The 27270-nt window shown below is 34.2% G+C and overlaps 1 protein-coding gene across 3 annotated transcripts in view; it reads right to left on the minus strand.

Annotated features, from left to right (window-relative positions):
• LRP1B (LDL receptor related protein 1B) overlaps window positions 1-27270 on the minus strand; it is a 1592931-nt gene that overhangs the window by 60972 nt on the left and 1504689 nt on the right. For all 3 annotated transcript variants that reach the window (XM_064484732.1, XM_031451350.2, XM_064484731.1), the window contains 5 exons: window positions 21135-21251; window positions 19276-19449; window positions 17624-17749; window positions 12229-12393; window positions 889-1050 (listed from right to left, as the gene is read on the minus strand). In XM_064484732.1, the coding sequence (XP_064340802.1) occupies window positions 889-1050; window positions 12229-12393; window positions 17624-17749; window positions 19276-19449; window positions 21135-21251 (744 nt within the window). The remainder of the gene's footprint in view (window positions 1-888; window positions 1051-12228; window positions 12394-17623; window positions 17750-19275; window positions 19450-21134; window positions 21252-27270) is intronic.

The following is a 27270-nucleotide window of genomic DNA, read 5'->3' on the forward strand; positions in this document are numbered from 1 at the left end:
ATACCTCAAAAAAAAATGAGCAGTGAAACAAAGTTGTAGCTAAAAAGGGATGCAAGCACAAATAAAAGTTTTTTTTTTTTAAGAAAGGACCATACAGAGAAGAAAATATTGATAAAGCAGAAGAAAGAGGGAACAATTGTATGAGACGTGTCCATGAGTGGCTAAGAGGGATCTAATGCAGGAGTGGATAGTATAGCTTTAGACGTAGCATGGGTCCCTAGCCATAAGAAGGAAGACAGAGGTTGTGGTGTAGGACAAAAGAATTTGAGGGATCTGGTGGTGGGCGCTTATGGCAGTTCTCTTTGAACAACTTCTTATTTTTATCAATGAAATAGGAAGCACGTTCCTCAGCTGAGAATAAAGCTGGGGTGCAGTTAGTGGAGGTCTGAGGGAAAAGGAGAAGATCTGACATCGACATCCAGGAGGGTCAGTGGATTAATGAAGTACAGTAGAAACCCTAGCAAGTGCCCATTTGAGATTAGTGACAAAAACTGAGGTGAGACCAGTCCATAAGATTATGTATTTTTTTCCCATTGCATTCATCAACGGCATGCCAGGTCGGGACAGATGAAGAACTGGATTCAACCACAATTATGGTTTTCTAGAAAAGTACAAGAGAGGGGGAGACGGAGCAAGACTGTTAAGGGTGTATACAAGGGAATGATTTTTAATGATGGACCATGGAATCTCAGCTGGGAAAGGAAGAAAGAGAATCTTTAAAATAATAGATGGATGCGACGAATAGTTAGAGTTGAGGAAAGGTGAACCTGAAAAATAGGGGTAACTGAAATTGAGACAATGGACAGACTGAAGATATAGGTGATAAGATTACTTAATGCATGCGTCACAGCACATGGTCAGACTGTCTCGGGGAGGTGATTCACTTACAGTGCTGACATCTGTCTCCAGTATGTTCAGGCTGGCAGTGGCAGGAAGGCTGATTCCCAGCGGTAACACTGCAGGTCCCTCCATTTTGACAAAAATCCTCACAGACTGTCTTACCACAGTTTGGTCCAGTGAACCCCAGTGCACAGCTGCAGGTGGGTCTCCCTATTGGGAAAAAAATGTAATAAAAAGGAAATTAGTTGACAAAAACTGTCTATTTACATGGAATCCACACTAGGTAAGAATCAGGAAGTCAGGATTCTGGGCAAAGTTTGTCCACTACTTCATCTGTGACTTTATGTGGTAACATAACCTCTTTGGGTCTCAGTTTCCCCGGGTTCCCAGTGAAGCCTAGATTAGAAGGTAACTCAGGTTCACATTGGGTAAAATAATCAGAGCTCATTTAAGAATAATTATACGTGCATACGTGTATTTTAAGCTTTAAAGCGCTTGTGCTATTCTTTGAACTTCTCTTTTCATGTCCATTTTGCTTTTTCAGTTATTTTTGTTCTACTCATGTGGTAATGCAGATTACCAGATTGTGTTGGCCATTATAATATAAAATACAGACAATCATATTCCTCAGTGTGCAGTCATCATGTACCAGCCACCGCTGTATCTACATAAAGTGTGAGCTTAGGCTTACTATAAATGAGTGTTTTAACAAGTTTAACATGGCTGTGCCATCTACAATAAGATTTCTGAATATTAGTTGTTTGATTTGATTTAAATACACATACTGCATTTAGTATATAAGCACTTACTGAGTCCTATTCTATGTCATTTTTATATTTTTATTCATGGTAAAGGACTGTCACTTGTAGTCTACTAAGATGACTTAAGAAATCTAATGTTAACAGCACACAGTAGCTAATCTGATAGAACTGCAGATATTTCACTTTATTTGTTCTGTGGGAGTTAACGTCACAATGAAAGATAAACAATCCTTTAAGGTGTTTTGAACATAACATGGTTAACTGTTACATCAAGAATGAGTCTCTCTAGCTGCTTCGACTGTCAAGGACTGAGTAGAAAACAGAGTATAGAACTAGCTGTGCAGGACAGGTGAAGGAAAGCAGAACAAAATGAATGGCTATCATTTGTAATGGGGAAAGAATGAAGCTTACAGGTTGTACAAATATAAACTAATAACATGAAAGAGAGAAAGAAAGAAATTCAGAAAGAAAGAAAGAAATTAAGATCTCAATTAACTAGGACTCAGAAAATGTCACTCAGTTGACTAGTATCAGAGAATATCTAACCATCTCTCTTACCATTAGACATGCTGCATAATAAGAATGGTCAGAAAAATGCATGACTGTAAGGCTTAAGACCTGAAAAGTGAAAGTGATAAAAGTTTTTATTTTGGTTGCCAAAGATACCATACTTGGTATTGAAGGACAAATATATATATATATATATGTATATATATATAAAAGCATTCTTAAGTGAATAAAGTGTCTCCAAATAAAATCCACCTGCATCCACCTGCATTTCCAAGAAAATGAATAAACTGAAGTTCCACAATTTTATTTATTTTACTCTGAAAGGACTCTGCACACTTAAAAATGCTAGAAGCTGTCGTTTGTCAGTGAAGAAAGCTATATACCCTTTCATAGTGAGCAGCATTACTTTAAAACGTATTTATAAATGTTTTTAGTTTGGTGGCAGATAAATTTCTGTTAATAGGTGTAGAAACAAGGTAAATTCTATATACCTTAAAAGCTGAGTAACTTCATATTTTTTTACTGTCAGAAAATGGCTTTAAAGCTTTCAGCCAAGAATTTGTTTATAAAGGTAGTGAATTTTCCAGTTGCTGCTTGCATATAGAGAAAATATCTTCATTGGAACAACAGTGAGTGAAAAGTAAAAGACACAGAGAAGAGAATAGTGGTAGAAGACGAAGAGGATAAATAATTGTTGGACTATAGTCACTAAGGAAAACGAAAGCCCTGAATAAAAGAAGTAAAATCCCTGCATCAACAAGAACCAGTGAATGACTTACAGAGAAATAGAACGTATAAACAGGAACACAAATGAACAAGAGCTTAATGTGAAACAAACAGTGCAGAAACTATAGGAGAAATTAAAATGCATTAGAACAATCAGAAAAAGTGCCAGACAAAGGCAGGATTTAGACACTGTAGATTTATGTTTTTCTACTTACTGTACTTTGTAGGTGTTTTTTTTTTTTTTGAACTAGGAGCAAAAAAAGTAAAATGATAAAAATTTGAAAGGAACAAATCCAATCTGCTAAGGCACTTGAAAATCTCTCTGTCCCAGTCACTTGGAGAAATGACACGGTGCTTTCATCACATCCACAGCTGTTTGGAAACTAGGGCAGAGTGACCAGTTTGTCCCCCAGCTAGCATATGCCTCGCATCATTTAGATTCCAGCTGAATTATTTTCAAAAAGCTCCTCTTTCTCTTCCTTTAAAGAGAAGATTCACTTTTGACAAGTAGAAATCTTCATATTCAGGGGAATATCATCTGACTTGAAATCGTGTGGTGATACAGCAGATCTTTTGTTTGCCGAAGGGAAATGAACCATCTGTTGCAGAATTTTATAATGGGCTCCATATAATATTTTCAAGAATATCTCTGGGTGCACCCTAACAAGTTGCTTTGGATTGATTTTAGAAAGATTGTTTTTTAGGTAGCTGAATTTGATTTTGACATCTGAAAAGGAAACGGCATTGTTACACTAAGGTACAGATTTGTAGCAGTGATGCATTCAGGGATCTGGGGAGTTGACAGCCAACAAGGGTAGCTCAATCAGAAAGAGGATCAGTTGACCTGAGGAAGGAGGAGGAGGAAGAGTTTGCAGGCTCTAATCAGTCTAGTTTCTATGGCATTTTAAGCTCAAACTTTAACAGTGTAGGTTGTCAGACTGCTTGGATTCATAGACTTTCTGTGCCAGTTACTAATGTGGGACTATGGGCAAACATTACCTCTGTTGATTTCCTTGTGTGCAAAACTGGGGATAATAATAGTACCTACTTTATGAGGTTGTTGTGTAGAATCACACAGAGCAAATGAGAAACATTTCTAACTATACCAACCACAGAGAAAGCACTCAGTTACATTTTAGATCTGAGTAGTATTGTTATTCCTACTGAGATCCCCCACTTATAGGTATGAGTTACTCTGTGACTGTATCTGCAAAAAATCATTCTGAAAATTTTCTTAAGTTACATATTTTCTCTCCATTATTTATTTAATATACTGTTAAATTTGAATTTGTTCATATGGCAGTGACGGGCTAGAACAGAAATTCCCCATCAACTATATCTCAAACTTCAACATTTTCAAACTTCGAATGACGGATCCTTTTTCCTTCTTTATCTTCTCAACATGCTTAATCCTACCCGTTAAAAAGAAAGAACATACACACAACACAGAAAATAGAAACCTAATATTTGTCACATCTTTCTACTTGTATAATGTCAAATTTTGGTATATTCTTGAGCTTTTTTTGAAAGAATTCTACTCTCAACTGCTTCCAACTCCATCAATATATGACTAAGAAAAATCTTCAATCATAAAGTCACATTCCAATCCTTCACTGGGTGAAGTTTTTATTTTTTAATATACAAAATAATATGTCTTAACCTGTTACTTCTCTTTCTTCACTCTAAAGAGAGGCCAGATCTTTCAATATGCGAGCATCGGTCACACAAATTAATTCGGATTCCCTGATCTTAGAAGAAAGGATTAGGGATGGAGAAATTAATATGTGGTGTTGTCTTTACTGTATATTTACATATTCTTCCAAAATTTACCTCTAATCGCTTAATCCCTAAATCCACTGATTTCTTTGCAAACATCCTCCCCAAATTTTCTCCATAATTTTACATTTATTAACATCTACACTTGAAAATTCTATTTTCCACTTGGATTCTGAGACACTAGCATTGTTGATGTCTCTCTCTCTTTTTTTTTTTTTTTTGGCTGCTCTTTCATAATTGCCTTTATATTCTCTTTCTGTCTAGTAAAAAATGTTTGTCCAAACTCCTTTCAGGTGATATCTCATTTCATGACTTCAGTAATTATGTCTCTATCTGAATGCCTCCATCTGGATTTTCTGACTCTGGGCTCATTGTCCTTTGTAAACATCAGTTCATTCTCACCCTCTCATATGTCCCTGTGTGGATATCTCTGGATGTTCATTAGGGTCACCAACTCCTCCCATGACTCCCCAAGAGGAAAAATGCCCTGTCGTAAACATTGTTCTCAGTGGCATACATGATTTCACTGGACTGAAGGCTCTCACAGTGCTAGGTCCACTCCAGATTCAGTTCCACGTTGTATGTTAGCAAAGTGCCTTGCTAGATGTAAGAATATAATAAATGGAGGTTCATGTCGTTACATTGCATCTGTTTACAAATAGAAGCTTATATCTTCTAAATGTTGCATCAAATTTTCATGCAATAAAAATTAATAATAAACTCTTGAAATTTAACTAGATAACCAGTAATATCTGATGTCAGATCTAGTGAAGATGTAACTATAATCATTAACCATCTATAATCAATGATAAATATTATTAAGGAATAGTCACAACTAAAGAAAGCTCATAAGGAAAAATAAAAATGCTTTGGTATCTCTTAGAGTTCTTTAAATTTCACTGTTCGTGCACGGTCCTTAACATACCAAAAGTCACAGTCTCAGTAAAAGTGGTTAATTCTAAAATACCTCATAAAATATTTAATAGGAATTAAATAAACTTGGTACAAAGTTAAGTTACTTATTTTTGTATCAGGCAGGCCTAAGAAAGAAATCTTGTTAGAAATTTATTAATTGTGTGGCTTTGGAAAACTTAGATTTCCTCAATGGATCTCATTCTGCATCTCATTTTATAAAATGGTGACAGCAATGCCTAACGTGTATTGATTGGTAAAACACTTGGCACAATGCCTGCCACACAGCAAGTACTCAGTAATTGGTAGATTCATTAGTAATAGTAGCATTGGTACTATTATTACTATTAGTATTGTTATCAAACAACTGATCAATTTAGTTTATTATTTAACCTTTGACAGAGTACATACGCCTTTGATAAGATACTCCATATGGAATCCTGATGCACATTTTTCAATATTCATTCTTCTGAACATACCTTGCCTACAGATAATCCATATATATCAGTTCAAAATAGTATATTTTAATATATATAATAATAAAATCTTTTCTATTATATAGATAAGTATATGAATATCACAAAGATTTATCATTGGTCCTTGTTAAATGAGCACTGAATTTTTATGACATGGTTGCAATTTACATTTAGATAAATAAACTTTTAACTTTATATTACCTTTAGTTATACAATTACAGCAATTTCTCTGATACGGGCAGACAGTACTGATGATTTTCAGTGATACTAGATAATGTCTTAGAGAACTGACTGACATAATCTAGGTTCGCAGATTCTAGTTTTCTTAATCACGCTATCTCACATCTGAAAAATACTGTGTTTGAAACTAAATAAAATATTTAAGAAATTTACCAGAATTCTTGGCATTTGAATTAAGAGTTCAATTATAGCAGTCACCATAATAAAGATGACAATAATTATGCTTGTAAAATATTCAAAATAGTATAATTATGGCGTATATACTCAATATAGCAATCACTACCTACTTGCTAATAATTTTAGAGTATAGCTTGTTTGGTAGCTTTTAGTCAAGTAATACATCAATGAATATGCTTTCTCAAAAGCATATATTTTCATTTAAATATTATTAAGGTGTATGTAGTTGGCATTTTTCAATAAACAATGTAATACTGTAAGTGTGTCTTTAAAAGCTAGATTTACTTAATAAACAGTTTTTAAGCTGATTATAAAAATGTTACTCATAAGAATGACTTAATCAATATTGTATGATTTTAGAAGGTAAAATAACCTCTCTGCTCAACATCAGACAAATAAATTCTAACCCTTTTTTCCTATACAAACACAATATTTGAAAACGTGTGGTTGATTGCTATGAACCAATGCTAGCAAAAGTAATTACATGTGAATTCCTTATGAGAACATGACTATGCTTATTATTTCTGAGAGGTAGATATCTGTTACTGAACATCATTGGTTGGTTCTCTTTTTAAGCAATTTATTTGAATTCATACTCATTTGCCTACGTGAACCATGCTGCTTCCCCTGTTAACTTGGTCTTGTGCTCGTAAATTTTATCCCTGGTTATAACGTTTTATACCTAACTAGCCTTCTGCGTACAGTCATTGTTTAGCTCAATATTCTGATACGTGTATTGAGTCTAAGTAATAGAAACATTTAATTGACATTCAAAATGCAGAACATATTTACACACATTTACATTAATGTTCTCTGAAAATACTATCTAAAAGTTACAAACCTTTTACTCACAACATCTTCACTGTTTGGACAAAAGCCACACTCTTGCTTCCTTATACAGAAGTAAATAAGCTGAGAGACAAGTCAGCACAGCATCCTTCAGTTACTGGATTACAATCAGAAAGCCTGCCTCCTGCCCTCTCACCCTCAAGACTACTCTCCTTGGTGAAATCTGCACTTCTCACTTAGATTCAAGTAATAGAAGTTTTGAATGCTTTAAAGAAAAATTGCTAGTCTTTTTGATAAAGAGATTTGACATTTTACTTTTCCACTTAAGATAATGTTTTCCGAGACCGAAAGTGAGTGCTCATTTACACATCATTTTAGCAAGTTGACTATAGCTGTCGGGTTGTCTTAAGTATCACAAGTATTACAGAGAACTATTCAGCAAAGCCTCCCAGGTACTACTTAATATATTCCGACATGTTTCAAATTATAGGTCACAATCTATTTATGCTTCTGGAAAGTTCATTTTCAGCCAGCACTGTGGAAATGAGACTGAAACATTTTGTCTTTTCTATGAATACAAGTAAAGCCAACTCAAGCCTTCTGACAGTAGCCTAGAGAGCTATAAGACTAAATAGTTTGGTATTGCGCTCACCATATGGTCCACATGAACCAGTAACTGTGATTCATGAAGCATGGTTAGAGAGACTCTTAACTTTAATTCTCTCATAGGTTTGTTATGAAGTTTCAAGGACCAACAACAGTGCCTGGCACTTAGTAAGCAGTCCAATGTATATTAATTGTCATGATCCTGACAGTGATAATAACTAGTGTTATTTTAATTTCTAATAATTATTGTTATTTTAATTTTTGATTCTAACAATAAAGCATGGTGGAACATTTAGAAAATATGAAAGTGTAAAGAAGGACCTACTTCCTTATATAGACACTTGCGTATGCATTTTTTCCACATTGGGCTCATATTATATAAGCAGGTCTTTTTCTTGTGCTTTTCAACTTTATTTTCAAGTACTTTACAACGTGAACATTTTTCTTTATTATATAGCCTACAATTGTGGCTTTGTTTATTGTATAACATTTCTCTTTTAGATATGCTATATTTTATATATTAGCTATTGGGTTCAGGTTTTTAATTCCAATCTTATATCACAAACAACGCTATATTGAACATTTTCACTTCTAAATATTTTGCTTTTTGTGATCATGTAATCTTTGGGATATGTTTGTAGAAGTGACATTATTTATTTAAAAGACACTGGAACTTTTTAAAACTCTTGCTGAGTACTTCCAAATTGCTAACTGCAAGGCTCTGCTATCAACGTTTCCTTCTGGTTAGTGATTTAAGAACGCTGGGGGCCCCTGCGTCTGGCTGGGCTCCCCCTCCCTCTTCTCCCCCTTTCCTCTTCTCTTGCGTTTATTTGTGTGCACATGTGTGCAGGTTCTGCCACTTGCTCATTATGCTTTCTTGTTTTTTCTACTTGATTTGTCACAGCTACATACTCCTATGTCACTGTTTTGTTAAACTATATGCACTATTTAATGTTTTCAATTTTATGTTTCCAACTTACTCTCTTGCATTCTTAAAAAGCAAACAGGACCCAACATCCTGCTTTTAGCACTTTTTAAATATAATCAATATCTATGTTCAGGGAGCCAGGACATCAAGCTTAATTTAAAGTAAAAACAGCCCTCACTTAAATAAAAAGTGGAAGGAAAATAAAGATGGGCAGTTTAAACATATGTCCACCTGTTATCAAGATGTTAATTAGGTGTACATGTATTTTACATTCCAGGTGCCTATGTGACTTGAGAGACATCAGTACATAGGTTTCATTGTTAGTTTCATGATGTTTCAAGGATGTCCAAAAGTTCCTAGCTTACCGTGCCTTTGAGCAAACGTTTTTAGGACAGTCATATTTGATCATAATTGATGGCAGTCCCATCATATTTGGGGCAGTGGCCTGGACAGAAAGATCCTAAATGAATGAGACAGAAAATTCTCTCCATCTACCTGCCCTTGTTATTGCAGTGAGAAGATTTTGATTTTTTTCTTTCTTCAACAGAGCCCTCTTTCCTCTGGCTTCATTTCTGAGAATAAAACCTTTCACTGCCAAAGTACACAGATGCGGTGACAGAGAGCACCACAAAGACAGCTTTTGCTGTCTTCTTGTTATATTCATTTAAATAATTTAATACAAATGTGCTCCCTACTATAAAAAATTGCACTATCACCTCTTCACCTAGCCAGTTTCATATATAGTCAAACTTCACACAATAGAATTGCCTTCCTTTCTATATAATTCCAAACTTTGTAAGTGAGAGTATTTGAATATATTGTCCCAAATTTATAAAACTTCTTGTTTCATTCCTCTAAATCAACCATGTAGGAAATCCTGATTCATTTTGGTATAAACATTAGAAGTCTAAATAACAGACCTATAAGAGTAAGGAAAATACCACACAGTATGAACGTATCTTAGAGAATAAATATTCATAAAGTGAAGATTAATTGTACATATAGTTAATTATATAAATATCTTAATATATTTGTGATGAAAAATAATTTCATAAATTATTCTCTATTTTCTAAAATAAAATGACTGAATAATTTAATTTTTTACTCTCATTTCCATTGCTTTCCCAAGGCAAACTTTATCTTAAATTTATCGTATAAATAGATAACAGAAATAAACTACATGGATCCTTGTTGATATAATCAATGTCAAACTATTTCATTTTGTAGTATCTTCCTATATGGGTATAGTGCATGTATTTTATTTTTAGTCTTCTTTATCATAAAAAAACCTTAAGGAATAAGGAAAAACTCATTCCTTAGGCAAAACTTTAATTATGCCTCTCAGATGTGTGCCTTTAACTGGTGACATTTCCTTTGTTCAGTTATTATAGTTCTATACAACTGTCATAAACTTATAAATTTTAATTAAGGCTGCCCCTTAGTGTATAGTGTCCACATAGGAATTTGCCAAAGGCTTAACTATAAGTAAACCAACAATGAATAAATCCATGAATTGCCCACTGGGATTTGTTTAACAAATTAACATTTGTGTGGAGATAATGAGGTTCTACAGTCTATAAACACCAAACAATGTTTTTATAAAACCACATTTTTAAAAGTAAGAAATGTTTTGTAAATGACTTAATTAAATATTGTATTCGTATTAATTATTAGATGTATAAGACAATAAACTGCATGGCCACATCTCACGTTGAATTCATATAAGAACTCATTTATATTACTAATTTGAAATATAATTTTTTCCTGAACATATTATCTATATAAATTGAGATCTTATTCTCTGGGTGCATAGATGAACTTAATATATTATAAATTTTAGAATGTAGCAAGGTCTGGACCAACGATTTGAATGAAACATTAAAAGTTGTGCTGTATTCATATACCATTCAGGATCCATTAACAGGACAGCAAATTCAGTGTTTCATAGAGATTTGTCCCTGTGGATCCACTGCAAGTTGAATAGGTAGCCATAGTTTGGAGTGCCAAACTCTTCAGTAGGCTTAAATATTTCCAAAGATAAATACAAGAAAATCACCTGGTTATAACCCAATGATTTGTATTATCTTAATGAGAAAATTAAGTTAACATTAAATAATAAAAACTCGAAGCAACTCATTTGCATAAGAGCTTCTTGCCTAAAGCTAAGTGGTATGTGTGTTACTAAAATATAATTACAGGTCATATTCCTTTCCCACACATTCAACAGATTCTCATTTGCATACTCAATGAAGGTCTCAGTACTACAATTTTTCCTATAGCAATAAAATACACTCTGCTGAATGGACTAGCTCCCCTGCAGGCAGAATGCGAACATGTAGTAAGACTCCTAGTGCCTTTTCTAGTTCAACCTGATAAATATTTTTTCAAATGTCTCTTGAATAGTTAGAATACCTTTATTATCAATTAATTATAAGTCAAAAATATATAGACATAAAACTTTCAAACTTAAAGAAACAGTATGCTCTTACTCTTAGACTGCAAATCAGAAAACAGCTTGCTTCCCCTGAACTCCATTGAAAATGCTTCTTCCTGTGGCTCTTTCAGTTAGCACTGTGCTAAATACTTCAAAGAATAGTGTAAGCATTAGAAGCGGTGAGAAATCCCAGTAAGACAGAAATTAGCCATGTAGGGGGTGTGAACATCACATGGATTGATTTTCCATCTGACTAAATTTGCAGTTATTGTAGTAGAATTAAATGTGCATAGATTGTACCCTAATAGTTGCATAATGTTCTTTGCACTGGATATTGGAATTTGCAAATTATATTTTTAGTATGCATTAGGGATAATTTTTTTCCAGTGGGAACATTTTAAATTTAATAGAAGTCAGTAGGAAAATATGTTTTAATGTTCACTTATGTGCTGTAGAAAACACTTTTTGCAAACATGGCTATGGAATAAATTAAGAAGAATCTCAAGTATATCCTAACATGTAGTAACCTGATATTTTCAAAGCAATATGCTTTGAATATACTATATCTTAATGCCCACAGAGTAGTTATGATTTTGGATAGGAATTATAATGCCAAAAGATGCAACTGATATAGTATATACACATTTAAAATAAACCCAATTTTTAATAACATATGAGTTTTAGCATTAGGCAAACTTCATTTAAAAAAAATTTTGGAGTCAAAACTATAAGGCTTGTAAAACTGGTTTTACTTCATTTTAAGCCAGAGTCAAACCATCTACAAGCACTGAGCCCTGTCAGTGGTGCAGCTTAACATGTGACAATAATCAAATGGTCATTATTATTGTTAATTTTTGTAATTTAAACTTCAATATACCCAATTTAGAACAAATGCCGTTATGTTGAATTAATTATTAGATTTAATTTTTGTTAATACATTTGCTATTAAGATACTAGGAATTTTATTTATAACATTAAGTATTTTCTTTATATTTCTCACATATAAGGAAAATTGTTCATGATTTGAATACCCAGTGTCACTCACTTACTTACCCAGAGGTGATGGTATGCAAGTTCCTCCATTTTGACAGTAGTTGCTACAGTGGTTGACTTCACATCTTTCTCCTGAATAACTAGGCCAACAGTGACACCTCAAATCACCCTTCTCATTCAAAATGCATCTTCCTCCATTTTCACAAGTCAATTTGCATGAATCATCTAGTTATAAGAAATGTATAAATTAGCATGTAATTCAGTAAATGGTGGAATAAGAAAAATTCAAATAAGCAAAAATGCTAAGATTTACTTTCTTTCATAAAAAAATAAGGTCCTAGTTCTGTCCCGTTCTAGGCAAACAAGTTAACCTATCTGAGCCTCTGTTACTTCTCCTTCAAGGCAGCCTTAAGGACAAATGTACAGCTTAACTCATAGACTTGTGAATATTAAATAAGAAGCTTGAAAATAAAAGTTAACATTATGAAACTTTGTAAATTTTTAAGTACATCAGTATATACCATACACATATGCACAAATACGAATTTGAGTTCCAGCCCACATCTACCCTACTAGACCAGCAGAAGGACAAAGAGCTGCCATCTGGTCTGCAGAGGTTGAATTTCAGTAGGAAATTGAAGCACTTATTTGGTAAATTACCAAGTAACATTCTGATTCAGCATTAGTTATTGAGTGCCCAAAGGCACACTGAGAACACAGCTCACATGGAGTGGCATCTATGAATGCCAGAAGGTGAGCACTGGTGGAACTGAATGAATGGACCTATTACGGCTGGACCTGGATTACAGAGTGTAAAGGAAGGAATTGAAAGAGAGAAGTGAATTTGAAGAGATAAGTGGAGTGTTGTAGGAGATCCTTGGATTTTGGACTTTGCCCCAAAAGCAATGTTGAGTCTTTGAAAAAGTCTAAAGTCTGAGAATGACTATACTGGTAGGAGTTAAACTCAAAGCAGAGGGACTCTTAAGACTCTGTTTAAATTATCCAGGCTAGATAAGATGATGGCCTAAAATGCAGTAATGTGGGATAAATAAATGTAGCCAAATGCTAAAGGTAACTAGAAGATAAAAATCACATAAGAGGGAAAGGAAAAACTAAGTATAATTCTTCAGTTTTTGACACAAGGGCTATAGGACCTGAAGGGGTGATGTAGCTTTTTTTTTAAGAGTATGTATGTATGTAAGTTTGTATGTATGTATGTATGTATGTATGTATGTATGTATGTATGTATGTATGTATGTATTTATAATTTTTTTTGCAGGGGGGAGGTAATTAGGTTTATCTATTTACTTACTTTTTCAGTGGAGGTATTAGGGATTGAACCCAGGACCTTGTGCATGCTAAGCATGCACTCTACCATTGGAGCTATACCCTTCCCCCTCGATTTAGCTTTAAACATATTAAACTGGAGATATCTATATAAATGTAAAGGAGGTGGGAAGGGATAAACTTGGGAGGTTAAGATTTGCAAATGTTAGCTACTATATATAAAAACAGATTAAAACTTTTTCTTCTGTATAGCACGGGGAAATATATTCAGTATCTTGTAATAACCTTTAATGAAAAAAAATATGAAAATGAATATATGTATGTATAGGCATGACTGGGACATTATGCTGTACACCAGAAATTGACACATTGTAATTGACTGCACTTCAATTTAAAACATTTAAAAAAATAAATGCAAGTGGGAATCTTTAGCAAAGAGTTGATACAGAGGTCAAATTCTTAAGAAAGATCCCAAGTGTAAGTATGCTTGCTTAGTTTAAAATTTACCAGAACGTTTCTAACTCATTCGGCATGAAATATCCTAATCAGAGTTGTGAATGTGAACAGTGAAGATAAATATTTAAGATATGATGATCACAGTTAGAATTACTGTGAGAGGGCTCATTTTCACCTGTAGATGTTCTGTGTAAAACACAAAGATACTCAAACTCTCCACATGTTAAGACATGTACATTTCTATAACGTGCCTCATTAGGCATCAGAGATGTAAAAATATAACACTGCCCAATGAAATGGAAGTGGAGTTAACATTCTTTCAAAACCTAACTGTAATAGTTCTGTAATGATAAAGGAAGCTGCTTTTGTCAATAACTAAATCACCTCCAGAAGCCAAGATCCAGCAATTATAATCAACTATATGGAAGAGCAGGTGAATACTTCTGCAAGAATGAGTAACATTTGAATTTCAAATTTCTTACATGAAGATTACAAATATTCAGTGTGCTCTCATTTAACAACAGCAGCTAGAGGAAGGCAAGTAATTATAAAGAGCTGAGAAACTTGGCAGTATCAATGTTAATGTCAGGAAAAGTAACTGGCATTTATCTACACCAATCAATAATTCCAAAACTCACTTATTTATATTCCTAACCCAGTGTCCAAGCTGTCCATTACCAAGGCTCATTTATGTAAAGGCCAATGTGAATATTTTTTAACACTCGGATTATTTCAAATATAAGATTTTCTTTTAAATTACAAAATGAATTTTGAGGAGGTTTCTATAGTCTCAAGCAGGGTTGAAATAGTAAAACAAAAATTTGTAAAAAAGTTTTAGATCTTGGGTAAGTGTGTACTTAGACAAAATACTTCCTTGTTTAAAACCTAAAACCATACAATTTGATGAATTAATACGGCAAAAAAAAATTGCTTCATTTTCCTACCTATTTTGTGACAGATTTATCTTAGAATGTTGAGTGTCTATATTTTGCAAGGTATTGTGTTAGGCACTTTCCGTATGTTATTTCTAGTATTTCCACTGACTCTGGACATGGGTACTTTGGGTGACTTAGAGGCACTGAAGTGTGTTATGTGATGGTCAATGTGTGGAATGCCTAGATTCACCTGGGAGTACTACCGCTATTAAGGAACATTAGACAATCAATTGAGCCTTTTCATGCTTCAATTTTTTTATATGTAAAAATAGGGACAATGGACAGTATAATATCATTGGAGTTTTGTGAGGATTAAATGAAATAATATACATATAACATACTTAAAATATGCCTTATCATAAGCCTTCAAGATATTTATTATTATTACTAACAATCGTATTTAACATTAATCTAATTTTACACTGAAGAAACTGATACTGAAGGAGCTTGGGGCCAAATTACTTATGTCATAGCTCTTGGCCTAACTCAAAGCTCCACCTCAGCCCTACCCTAGGCCAAGTTCTTCCTGTGTATTTGTTGATTTTGGATTATTGAAAACATTTACATTAAACACAAAGGAAAAAGGGGATTATGGGGAAGAGATAGTCATGTTTATTTATAAAAGAAGAACAATAGACGCTGTCTGCAAGTTGACCATTAAAAAGACCACCTATAACATCTGAGTCAACGTAGAAGTCACACTGGCAGTTTAAGTAGTGTACTTCCGTGCAGAGTATTAATCCCTCTCGGAGGGGTCTCTCCCACCGAAGCAGCAGTACAAGTAGACACGGCACACAGGAGGCGTCTGTGAGAGCACTGGTTGTGGGAGTGTGTGGAACGAGTGAAAATGCAGCACATCTACAAGGAAGAGTTGTTGACATTTTTGAGAATCTGTTTCTGAGATGTTAAGTAGACTAGGCGACCATACACAGTTCACCTGCCAGACTGTATCAGAGCAGTGGGTGAAAAATGTACTTGCTAATGTTTGAAAATGTTCATTTAATTATCTTACTCTACCAGCAAAATTGAGATCGTGGCAACTCTGGCTGGGATAATTGGTAAAGAGGAAGGGTGCATCCTGGTACTAGTGACAAGATCCCTTTTCAATGACCGGCACTGAAGTACCAATCGAAAACACCAGTCATGGTTCACATTTAGCTCTCTGCTAAGAATGTTCCAGCCCTGCCATCCACAAGAACACTTTGCTCATCCTACACACTAACTGAAACAAATGACTCATTGTTTTTTTTTTTCCATTCCATGTTTTCATGACTTTTCAGACAGTTTTTTCTGCCTCAATGTCCTCTTCCTTCTTTCCTGCTTAATCTAATCTGTCTTTGCAGACCTTGTTCTAAAGTCATATTCTATGGCAAATCTAATCAATTCCTAATTGGATACTCATGTAATTTGCATTAATAGTTTAAACTCTGTCTCTCCTATAGCTCACATCACTCTTCGTATAAATATCTACTTACTGGTATTTGTGTCATTTATCAATTCATCTTTGCAATCCCTTCAGATTTGCATATCCAGTGCTTAAAAATATATATTAAAGAGCCATGACAGTTTTAGACACTGAGTGTCTCAGAAGAGACAGTAGTCTTCAGATTGCACATAACCCTCAGCAGAGAGCAATGAGACAATGATATGGGGGCAGAGATGCTGACTGAGGACAAAGACACTGTGTTCACGTGAGGAATTCATTCTTATAGGGAAATAAACAGGTAGGAAGAGCATGTATTTTAGTTGAAAAATGTTTGTGGTGACTCTCAAAAGTGATTTTGCAGCACTGCATTTTGGTCTGTGACATAAAATTAATGACTATTGATTTTCTTTTCTCTTAGTACCATTTTTTTTCCCATTATGGCTAATGTCTTGAATATGAGGAAACTTATTGAAAGTCTATCTGGATATCCAGGAGACATCTCTTCTTTCCCTTTCCCATCACACTATAAATTTTTTTATTTTATTTTATTTATTTTTTTATTTTATTATTTTATTTTATTTTATTTTATTTTATTTTATTTTATTTTATTTTACTTTACTATTTTATTTTATTTTATTTTATTTTATTTTATTTTATTTTATTTTATTTTATTTTATTTCTATTTAAAATGTGCCAGAATTTGAAATGATGCTTCAAGTTTTCAAATGTTTATTCCAAAGTCTACCTTCTAAAATATAACTCTCTGAGTGAAGAAGTATTTTTTGTTTTCTTTCTAAATTAGTCCTTCGTTTCTGAATGAGTGTTTATGCTTTGCTCAAATGCCCTCAAGATACTTATTATTAGTAGTAGTTGTTGCGCTATTTATTGCTAATCAGATTTTACACAGAGGAAACTAAGGCTTAGTTTCTAAATTAATCCTTGGTTTTAAAATTAGCACTGGCACACAAAAGGTGTTCAATATAAAGCTGCTAAATGAATCAATGGATTTGGGAGTTGGGTTTAAACTTATAGCAGAATGGCACCCTCAGAAGTATCATTATTCTTATTTTTACAAGAGCTACATAAAAAGGTCTCTTGATTCTGTGTGTGACTTCAAAGTTCTCAATCTACTCTTCAATGCACAGTAAGTACTCAATGCAGCTTTGAATAAATGCAGAACGAATTGATAGGAAGTCATCGTCAGAGAAAAGAACAGTTTACACAGGCGTTCAAGAACCAGTGGTATCAAGGAACCTGTACTGATGGCTGAGTAGCTAATTCTGCTCAGTTTCAACAGTTGTGGACACTTATTGTACAGACTAATTATTTACAGAATAATGAATTTTATTACCTGACAGGCTGTCATCATTGCAGGTGCCATTAATCAAGTATTTTCCTTCTGGGCACACACAGGTGGCCCCAGAAGGATTCAGCAAACAGAGGAACTCACATGCTAAATCTAAGCATGGATTGGGTACTGAACAAAAGGAAAGAAAGAAACACATAATTATGAGTACAACAGGTTTCAAAAAAATAAAATCTAATAAGGTGAAATGATGAATTAGCAATGTTAAAAAGAAATCACATCAAATTTTTACTGGGAGCATTTCATTTCAATATTACCATTCTCCTTTACAGCTGAAAAGAAACCACTACCCAACACCCACCATTAATAGAAATTTTACCCTAACTTATGCTTCCCACAGGGGAGAAGAAATTATTCAAACACACACTTTGCCACGCTTCGCTTGACAAAAGAGTTGGTCTGAGATACTGAAGTGTAATTGGGGCTGTTGTAAAAAGTAAAGCCATCTGGAGTCTTTGGGATCTAACCTCACTTAAGATAGTTTCAAGACTGGTTTAGCAGACAGAAACAATTCTCCCTGGTATTTACAAAGGCTTAAAATCCATATGCAGTTGTCTGTCAGAACACAAACAAAACGTATGCTTCTTTCCCCTAAAAACCATGTTTAACACAATTTCCTTTCCATCAGATAGAAGTTTGTGCCCATGGATAAATGTGTGTCACATTTACTTTTGTCTAAATTTCTATCTCATCAGTATCCTCTGCAGTCATCTGCATGGCTTTCCATACAGAATCCCATTAGGATGAAGTGAAAATGGCATCTAGTTAGTGAAATGGTGACTATGATAGTGGCTCTCATTCTGAAGGATCCACCACTCAAACGCCTATTATATTTAGGGCAGAATTTCATTTACTTACATTTTATGAAGGTGGCAATATTTGACTATGAATATGAATGAAACAGAACTAGAGGATGAGAGAGAATGCCAGGGGATGTCCTCATAGTAACCTGGGAAACTTGAAACCTCAGATCATTGGTAAAGAGCAGCAAAACCTTGAATAGAATTTCAGGAAGGTTCTAGGGGGATATATGTTGTTTTAATCTACTTCCAAAAACTGACTTGGTTAAATATCAATTGTTACCTTTCCAGTTATCATACCAAATGAGGTGAAAGTCCTTTTTATTTGCCACAAAGAATAATTATAAGTAAATCTTGAACAGTGTTTTGAAGAGTGAACTCAAGCAACAATAAAAATGATAAACCATCGGAGAAAATTCAACCTTGGGAACAGTTCTCCTCAGATACTTTTAAAGATGAAATGTTAAAGCTGTAATTGTTACTTGGTTATTAGTAACAAATTTCCTTACTTGCATGGTTTGTCTAAAGACTCACAAAGTTTTGTTAAGAACTTAGAAGAAACATAATGAGACAAATTTTTATAACAAAGTTAATTCTAATTCCATGAAAACACAGCCAAATCCTGAAATTTTCATATCTTTCATGGCAGAAATAGAAACTTTTGCATTATTTATATCTTGTCTTTGGTAATTTGAAAAGGTTGGTGATATCAAAATTAAAGTGACTTAACTTACTGGGGTTAAGCCATGGATATAGTTAAGAATTTTAAAACACTTTATTTTGAGAGTTATAAGAAACTTTACCAATATAGACAGTAGTATAAAATATTATACTTACAGTCTAGTTGTTTATAGCGATGAGAAATCAAAACTCCTTTTGTTTTATCAACATCTAAAGCTAGGTACTCTACAGAACCATGGCCAAATTTTTGTACTCGAAATACACCATTTTTAGGTCCTGCACCATATATATAATCTTCAAAGACATCAATCCTATGCGGATGTAACAAGCCTAGGATTTTAAAAAAGTTGAGTTATAAAAGTTGCAGTATAAATGCTCAGACTTAAGAAAACTAAGTTTATCCAAGATCCTATAGAAAATCTTATTCCTGTTCTTAAAAAAACTTTCATAATTAGAATATTTTCAATATTAGGTGTAAAGTTATTAGGATTAATTTCATAGCAGTAGAAATATGTGAGATATTATAACCTGTCACTCAGAACATAAGAAAATTTTCATCATCACTTTAATCATCTTTACCACCACAAAGCGTCTGCCCGGGGGCTTATTACATGCAGAGTAATCTCTGCTGTACAGTTTGCAAATAAAAGAAAAGCCTACAGGCCAATGTTATCCATTGCATACAAACAGGAGTTCACAAAATTCTTAATTTGTGTTCTGTATCAAATTAATGGTCAAATTAGATTGCCTGGATGACAATTTTATCAAGCAACCAGGAGTTGATTTTAAACAGTAAAATCCCCCAAAATATTTGACATCACTGTTTTCTGTTTTAGACATGGGACAAAGAAAACAGGAAAATGGTAAACATACATATGACTTGTTTGACTAACAATAATAAAGCCTGTAATTTTTCACATTTTAAGAAATGGCTACTATTTTAAGAGATTTTATTTTAAAAAATCTAACTTTTGGTACTGACATTTATAACAAGTAAAATGACAACATTATATTTATTATCTAAACATTATAAAACCTAAAATGCCATTTAACTTATATATTTTTCTTTAGTGTTTCTTAAAATAGTAAAATGTACACTTAACCTGAAAGTGGTTAACTTTATTGTAATCAATTACATGAAGGTGGAGTTTTTCTCTATCTAGAGTTACCATAGCAAAAACACACACTTTTGGTAAAGGTACAATGAAAGTTCAATGCAACAATTTTTCTTGCAACTTCTCTGCTTTTGTTCAAAAGACAACAAGAAGCAATGTAATATTCAGTAAACATAACATGTAAATGTAAAAAATTCAAGTATGCACTGTGAACAATTTGTGGTAAATAAGGTAAGCGGTTTTGGTAGGAAAGGGAAAGCGAAACAGAAGGGAAAGAAATTAGATTCAGCAGAAAGAACTGAGATTGGAAGACACAGAATGCATGAGGCATAGAAGGGGGCCAAAAATGAGAGTGAAAAATTGGAGGTAGATACAGAGATGGAGAGAAGAAAGGGGCGCTGAAAAAGAAGAGCACAGGTGGATTCTGCAGTCGCTCATGGGAGAGCTAAGGTGTCATTTTTACACACCACTTTTCACGTAGATGACAGCATCTATCAATTACCTATATAAATAATTGCTACTATGATGTTCTACTATACACAGTAACTCGTCTCCTACTCATCACTGCAATTTAAAATAAAAATTAGTGTTCACAGGCACTACTTGAAGGGTTCTGCTCAGAACAGGATATCCACAGAAGCAACAAACAGAATGAGTATTTTCTGAATCTGGACAGCAAAGCACCACATTTGTCTTAGAGTCAAATGAGTTCTATTGGCCTGAAGTCTTTGTTATTCTAGTAGGAATGAAAACTGTAATACACTGTAAGAGCGACAAGTTGAAAATAGAAAGAATTCGAGGAAATCCAGAACATAAAGCTTCCGTACTTATATTTATGTTTCATTAGGTAACCCTCTCGATGATAATAATTAAAAGCAAAAACAAAAGCACTTCACACACCTTGTTTGCTGCTGACAGACACTACTGAATCAGAGCCGTCATACAGAACGCTGCCAATCACAGAGAGCTCAAGGTCAGCCCAGTATATCCGCTCACTGAAATGGTCCACAGCCAGACCTGCAGAATCAACAACACCGACAAATAACAGCAACACGTTTGAGATTATTTAAAATTATGCTTTTGCTCTTTACTATATTATTATAATTGACATTTTTCTTCAGACATCTTGGAAATTACCCAGTCTACATCATGGTAGTGCAAAAACCAGAAAAAATGAAATACCTTAATCCTTGTCTTGAAATACATGTGGATAGACTACATAGAATTTATTTAATGAACTGCAGCAAAAATTCTTACTTCACACCGGAAAAGCTACCGTAAATATCTTTCCACACTTACTAGTTTCTTAATTATGGTTATTTTCTAAAAGACTTCTCCATGATATTTTTGTTTTTATCTTTATAGTACACACAGAATTAATTCATCATTTACATCACTTATCTAACCATTATTTAAAACAATTCAGTGTAATTAGTTACATTTTGAATCTCTTCATGCAGGTGCATTTCTCGGAACATAAAAGGTTCTAGGCTTAATTGTAAGATATTTTCACTCATTTGGAGTTGGTTTACAGTGTTATGAGATACTTGTGTGCATGCTGAAGTTTAAACTGACTAAAGATTGATGTTTACAGTAGGGAAGAATGATTAGTAAATTCCTTAATTAAGGTTCTAGTTATACTTAAATTTTCTACTTTATTTTTTTTTCACTCTATTCATTAATTTGCTCTGAGACTGCCTGTCTATCTTTTTATCATCAGTATCTGTTAGTGACTATCCATGGACTAAAATAACATGTAGTAAAAAATAATGTTTTTCTCTTGATTCACTTTTTAATTTTTTATTTCATAATGTGATTGGAATCCAGCCAGTATCTTCTTACAAAAATATCAACACATAGAGTATCTTAAGTAAACTTCCTTTAGTATAGAAGGGTAAGATGCATGACATGTGATTCTATAATAAATCTTCACTGCTGTGGATATTTAATTCTCATGACATAGCTAGTCTTTAGATATTGTATATTACATACTTTGATAGTACAATGCAATTGAAATACTTTTGGCATCTGAATCACAAAGAACTTTCTGAATCAGATCATTGGTTGAAAAAAACAGGTACATCTCAATGGCAAGGCAACTGAATGAAAAGTATTTTTGAGTTGACATTAATTGTATTCCTGTGTAGATGGACCAAGACTGAACAATCAGAATGAAAACATATCATGGTGAAAATCACTTGGGAATAATTCTTCAGTTAAGTATGTAGATCTATCCCAAATGCAATCAAATGAAACATAAACATTGCTCCTAAATTATAATATAAAGATATTTTATGCCCAATCAGCCTCTGAGAAGTGACTTAATGATTAAAACAAGTGGTCTGTGTTTTACTAGTTTCTGCTCGATGATTAATTTGCTATCTGGACTCATGTTGGGAATTATGTTTTTGCTTCTTCATGTACAGTTATGGGTAACATGAACCATAAAATGATTGTTTCCAGCTACCACCATTCTATTTCAAAACAGCTATCAAAGAAAGGTTGAAAATATTTTTCTTTCTCTCCCACTACTGTAATACAGTAAAGAAGGAGATTAAAAAAAAAAAAAAAGCTGTCCCCAACAAAATTGGTCTTTGCCTCTGAATATTAAATTTGTTAATCACATAAAAGAAAAAAACAATGAATGTGTAATCCAATTTAATTACCAACACTGTTTCTTCAGATTCAGGAGCAATAAAAATTTCTCAAAAGTGTCATATTGTTGCATAATTAGTCTAGGCTTAAAACATACACACACGTTTGTCAACTCTGGTCTCATACTGTACTATCTTGGATGGAATTACATCCAAATAAAAATTATATAACAAAGCTTTTAGATGAGTGGCATTTGTATTCCCCCAAATCCACAAATCGATGATTGTGATTTTTCCTTAAGCCCTTTAATAAAAGAGACAGTTTTTTAAATTAAAAAGTTAATAAAGGAATCAACTTATTTTTTTTTTGTTATAGAGATGAGAGTCAAGTTTATATGAAAGAACAAGTTCATTTCTATATCTTTAAAATATCACATCTGCTTTTTTGTCTTTAATAAAAAAGCAATAATAAAATGGGGAAAAAAAATCAATTCCCAAGAAAGTCATTCTTATCTGAAATGGGAATGGTGACTATTTGGAACCAAGTCAGTATAAGTACAGAAAATTCAAAATAAAATGCCATACTTATTCTAATCAAGCATAATAGAACCACAATTTGGAAGTTTTATGAAAGACAAAAATACAGGCTCACTAAGTTTTAGAAATGCATGATAATGACCCAATCATGTAGTCATTTTCTTAAAATCTCCCATGATACCAAGACTACTATTACATTTTAGAGATTTTTGAATCTAACTTTTGTTGAACTCTGAAATTTTCCAAGATCCTTCACACAGTTTCCCTATTTCCACTATGCTCTAAAAAGCAGAAAGAAAATGGTAAAAGCAAAATCTTATGATGAATTACTACAGTACCAATGTGATATTTAAGGAGAAGACTGGGAGAGATCAATAAATTAAAATCACTATATTTTCAGAAAGAGAGAACAAGATTACACACATTCTGTGTTAAGGGAAAGCTGAGATTTATAAGGTAGCAATAACCAGCAAGTGTATACTACCATATTCATGATTTAAGAGGTGATAAGAGGGGTCCGAAAAATTAAAAATATTTAGCACTATGTCAAATTTATTTTTAGAAAATTGTTGAAAGTATTTTTGAGACAAGTTGCCTACTTAAAATCTTAGATTCCAAACTAGGCTACAGTTGCTTTGCATATATATGTGCATGAGTGTTAGTAAAATAATGCATCAAGGAATTGAAAAATAATGCTTAAGTTTTTATCTATTTTATTTAAATAGAGATCTTTTGTTGGCCAAGGACCAAGAATTTGCTGAATGAATCAGATAATTATGACTGGTCCAGGGCAAGTGTGTGTACTTTTTTATTCTCTCAGAAATCGCCACAATTTGGGAGGAGCTAAAGGCAACATAAATAAGCTCTTAGATATCAAATAATATGGTATTTAAGTAAAACTCATGTAATTCTACATACCTTCCTACAGAAGTGAAAACTGGAAAGTATCCTTATCTGACACAGAATTCATTAACCCAGCACATACTCATAAGGTAACTCCCTTGCACCACACGCTGCCAAGTACTAGGTATGTAGCAAACTATCAAACAGATCATGTTCCTGCTCTCATGAAGCCTGCTACTCAACCAGCACACAATTCACTGAATCGGAATATAAATTACGCTTCTTATAACAACTCCAGCAACTTTGAGTGATCAGTTTTCCATTGTTAATTCCCCAAACTAAATTTCTAGTTCTGCATTGAGCTCCAGAACTAAACTTTCCAATTACCTGTGAGGTGTCTCCATCTGACTGACTTAGGTTGGGTCCTGTCTACAAGTGCAACATTTGCCTGTGAGTGACAGCATCACACATGCCACCTTCTCCAAACTCCTATTTGAATGATCAAACGATGCTATATGCAACCTACCCTCCCCATCCCTGACCCTTCTTCCTGCTCTACTTTCACTCTACTCTCCATGGTACTAAACACCTCATAACTTACTTTATAACTTACTTTTAAAATATTTTTGCTGTCCTCCATCTCAGTCCTCTGCCTTCCAGGAGAATGCAAGCATTAGTAAGGCAGGGATCGATGGTCACAAGCTCATTCCTATATTCCAAATGCCTAGCATTGTGCATGACACACACTAGATATGCAATAAATATCAGCTAATGAATGAATAAATGTCTTCTAGGAGTCTACTCCTGTAAGTGCGGCAGGAGTTCTCAGGGCAGAATTGCTGAGAAGAAAACTATGCCCATTACACATGCGGCAGAGACGCTCCTACCAGCTACTTTCTTGGCACGTCCCTATGGATGTCAGACCAGATCCTGTTATTTGCTTAACGTGAGTCAGTGGGACTTGCCGTGGCCGGTTAAAGCCTGCAGGGGCTGGCCTCTATCCACCTCCCTAAGCCTATTTCATGTCACTTTCCAATTTGTTTATTATGCTATTTGGCTTTCCTTCAATTCTGCTTCCTACTTCAGGGCTCTCCTGACCTGTTCTCCACTTGGTGTTGCATCATCATTCCCTATTCCCACTCCTTCATATGGTTTAGCAACTAATCTTCACAAGACTCCAAAAGCGATTGCTCTCCACTATAATTAAAGTGACACCTCTGAGGCACTCCATCCTTTTCTAGTAGGGATATTTACATACATTTGCATATATGTGCATGCACACGCACGCGTACACACTCACATTTTTGCTTTTGTTTCTACAGACCCCCATATTAGACTATAAGTTCCTTAAGTGCAGAAATCCTCATTTCCAAAGACTAATAGTGCCTGGTACATAGTGAGCATCCAATATTTTTTTAGTGAAAGGAGAGATGAAGGAAGACAACAAGAAGATGCTCAAAAGAATAATTTTAATTTATTGACTTTTAATCCCTCTTGGAGACATTTCCTATCTCCTCCTGTATTGTCATATCCATTCAATAAATGCTACTAATGCTAACTTTGCTTTGCTTCCCATATAAGCCCTGGTCTTTTTATATCACTGTTATCATTCTAATTATGCTATTCTCCACTCTCATCAGGACCATTCAGTGGATTGTTAACTGGCCTTTTGGTCTCTGTATCTATTCATTCCATTGGCACAGAGCTACCATAGCAATATGCCTGAAGACTTACCTTGTTCACATACTCCTTGAATCAAAGTGGTATAGTGGCTCGTTATCGCCTAAAAAAATCATACTTGAACACCTTCCCATTGAAAGCCCCCTATTCTCAGCTCATCTTACATTACCTACCCTGTCCTCTTCTAGGTTTATCATGATTCTTAATATCATGGAACATGTCATATTCTCCACATTATGGTCCCTGGCTCATTTAATGCATACAGCAAGATTTCTAGTTAGCTATTATTATCCCTTGGTTTGCTAATGGTAAAGTCAACCTTTGAAGATGAGTTCATTTCTGAGACCTCACAGCTAATAAGTGACCCCTGGGGATTCAAAACCAGGTGTATCTGATTCCAAAGAATATCTTTATAAAATCTACCCCATGATGGATTATCTGTCCACCTTTCAATACTTCTTTAAGCGACACCTTTCACATAGTTTTCCTGTACTGAATATAATCTTTCTTGACTCTGACCTCCCAGGATATTATATGGTATGTAACAATTCTCACATGCTGAAACTGCAGTTACTACTGAGCATGCCTCGTTTGTTTTTTTCTTTCTCGAATGTAAACTCAGTGAGAAAAGGACTGTACCATGTTCATCATTGCTACCCAGGGCACTAAGCAAGGAGGTTAGCACGTGGAAAATGTTCAATACATGCACCTTTCACTTGGCCAAATGTAGGAGACATTACAGTGTCCAGACCAAATTTCCTTTACTAGGTAGGGGTACCCACCCCCAGTTGTTGTTTTGGGAGCTAAGGACTCACACTGGCTCTCCTTCTCCAGTGAGTTGAGCTCAACTGACACCAATTGCCTTGATTGAACATCTAAAGCCCAAAGGCCAACCGGTGACTGAGGAGGCACACAAAAAGCTTACCCCATTGCCTGTCATGGGACTTATTCTCCAAAGTACATACCCTTTAATTCAAATCAAGGCCAGACTTTATCCGAGACATAGCCTTATGGGACTGTTTCCTTTTCTGTCTCCATCTTTCACATTTGTCTGCTGAATAGCACTCCTGTCATAAATAAACTTCATAAGAATCCCTGTCTTAGGCTCCCTCCTAAGAATACTGAAATTGTCAATTCCAAATATTACTTCCTCAGACATTCCTTAAAATGAAAATCAGGTGACGTATTCTATGTCTATGTAAGATGTTAATATCAGAAAATTTCCTATTAATTTTGCAACTTTTCATAAGTCTTAAAATAGTTAAATATTTAGAAAAAGAAGTACCAAGTTCTTTAAGAAATAAAATAGTGTTTGAGCAGATTATGCTACTCTCCTCAATACCTGCCAATGGCTCCCCTTAAGACTACAATAGAACCCAGTC

Source organism: Camelus dromedarius, chromosome 4, assembly GCF_036321535.1.
Source record: "Camelus dromedarius isolate mCamDro1 chromosome 4, mCamDro1.pat, whole genome shotgun sequence".
Classification (NCBI taxonomy): Eukaryota; Metazoa; Chordata; class Mammalia; order Artiodactyla; family Camelidae; genus Camelus; species Camelus dromedarius.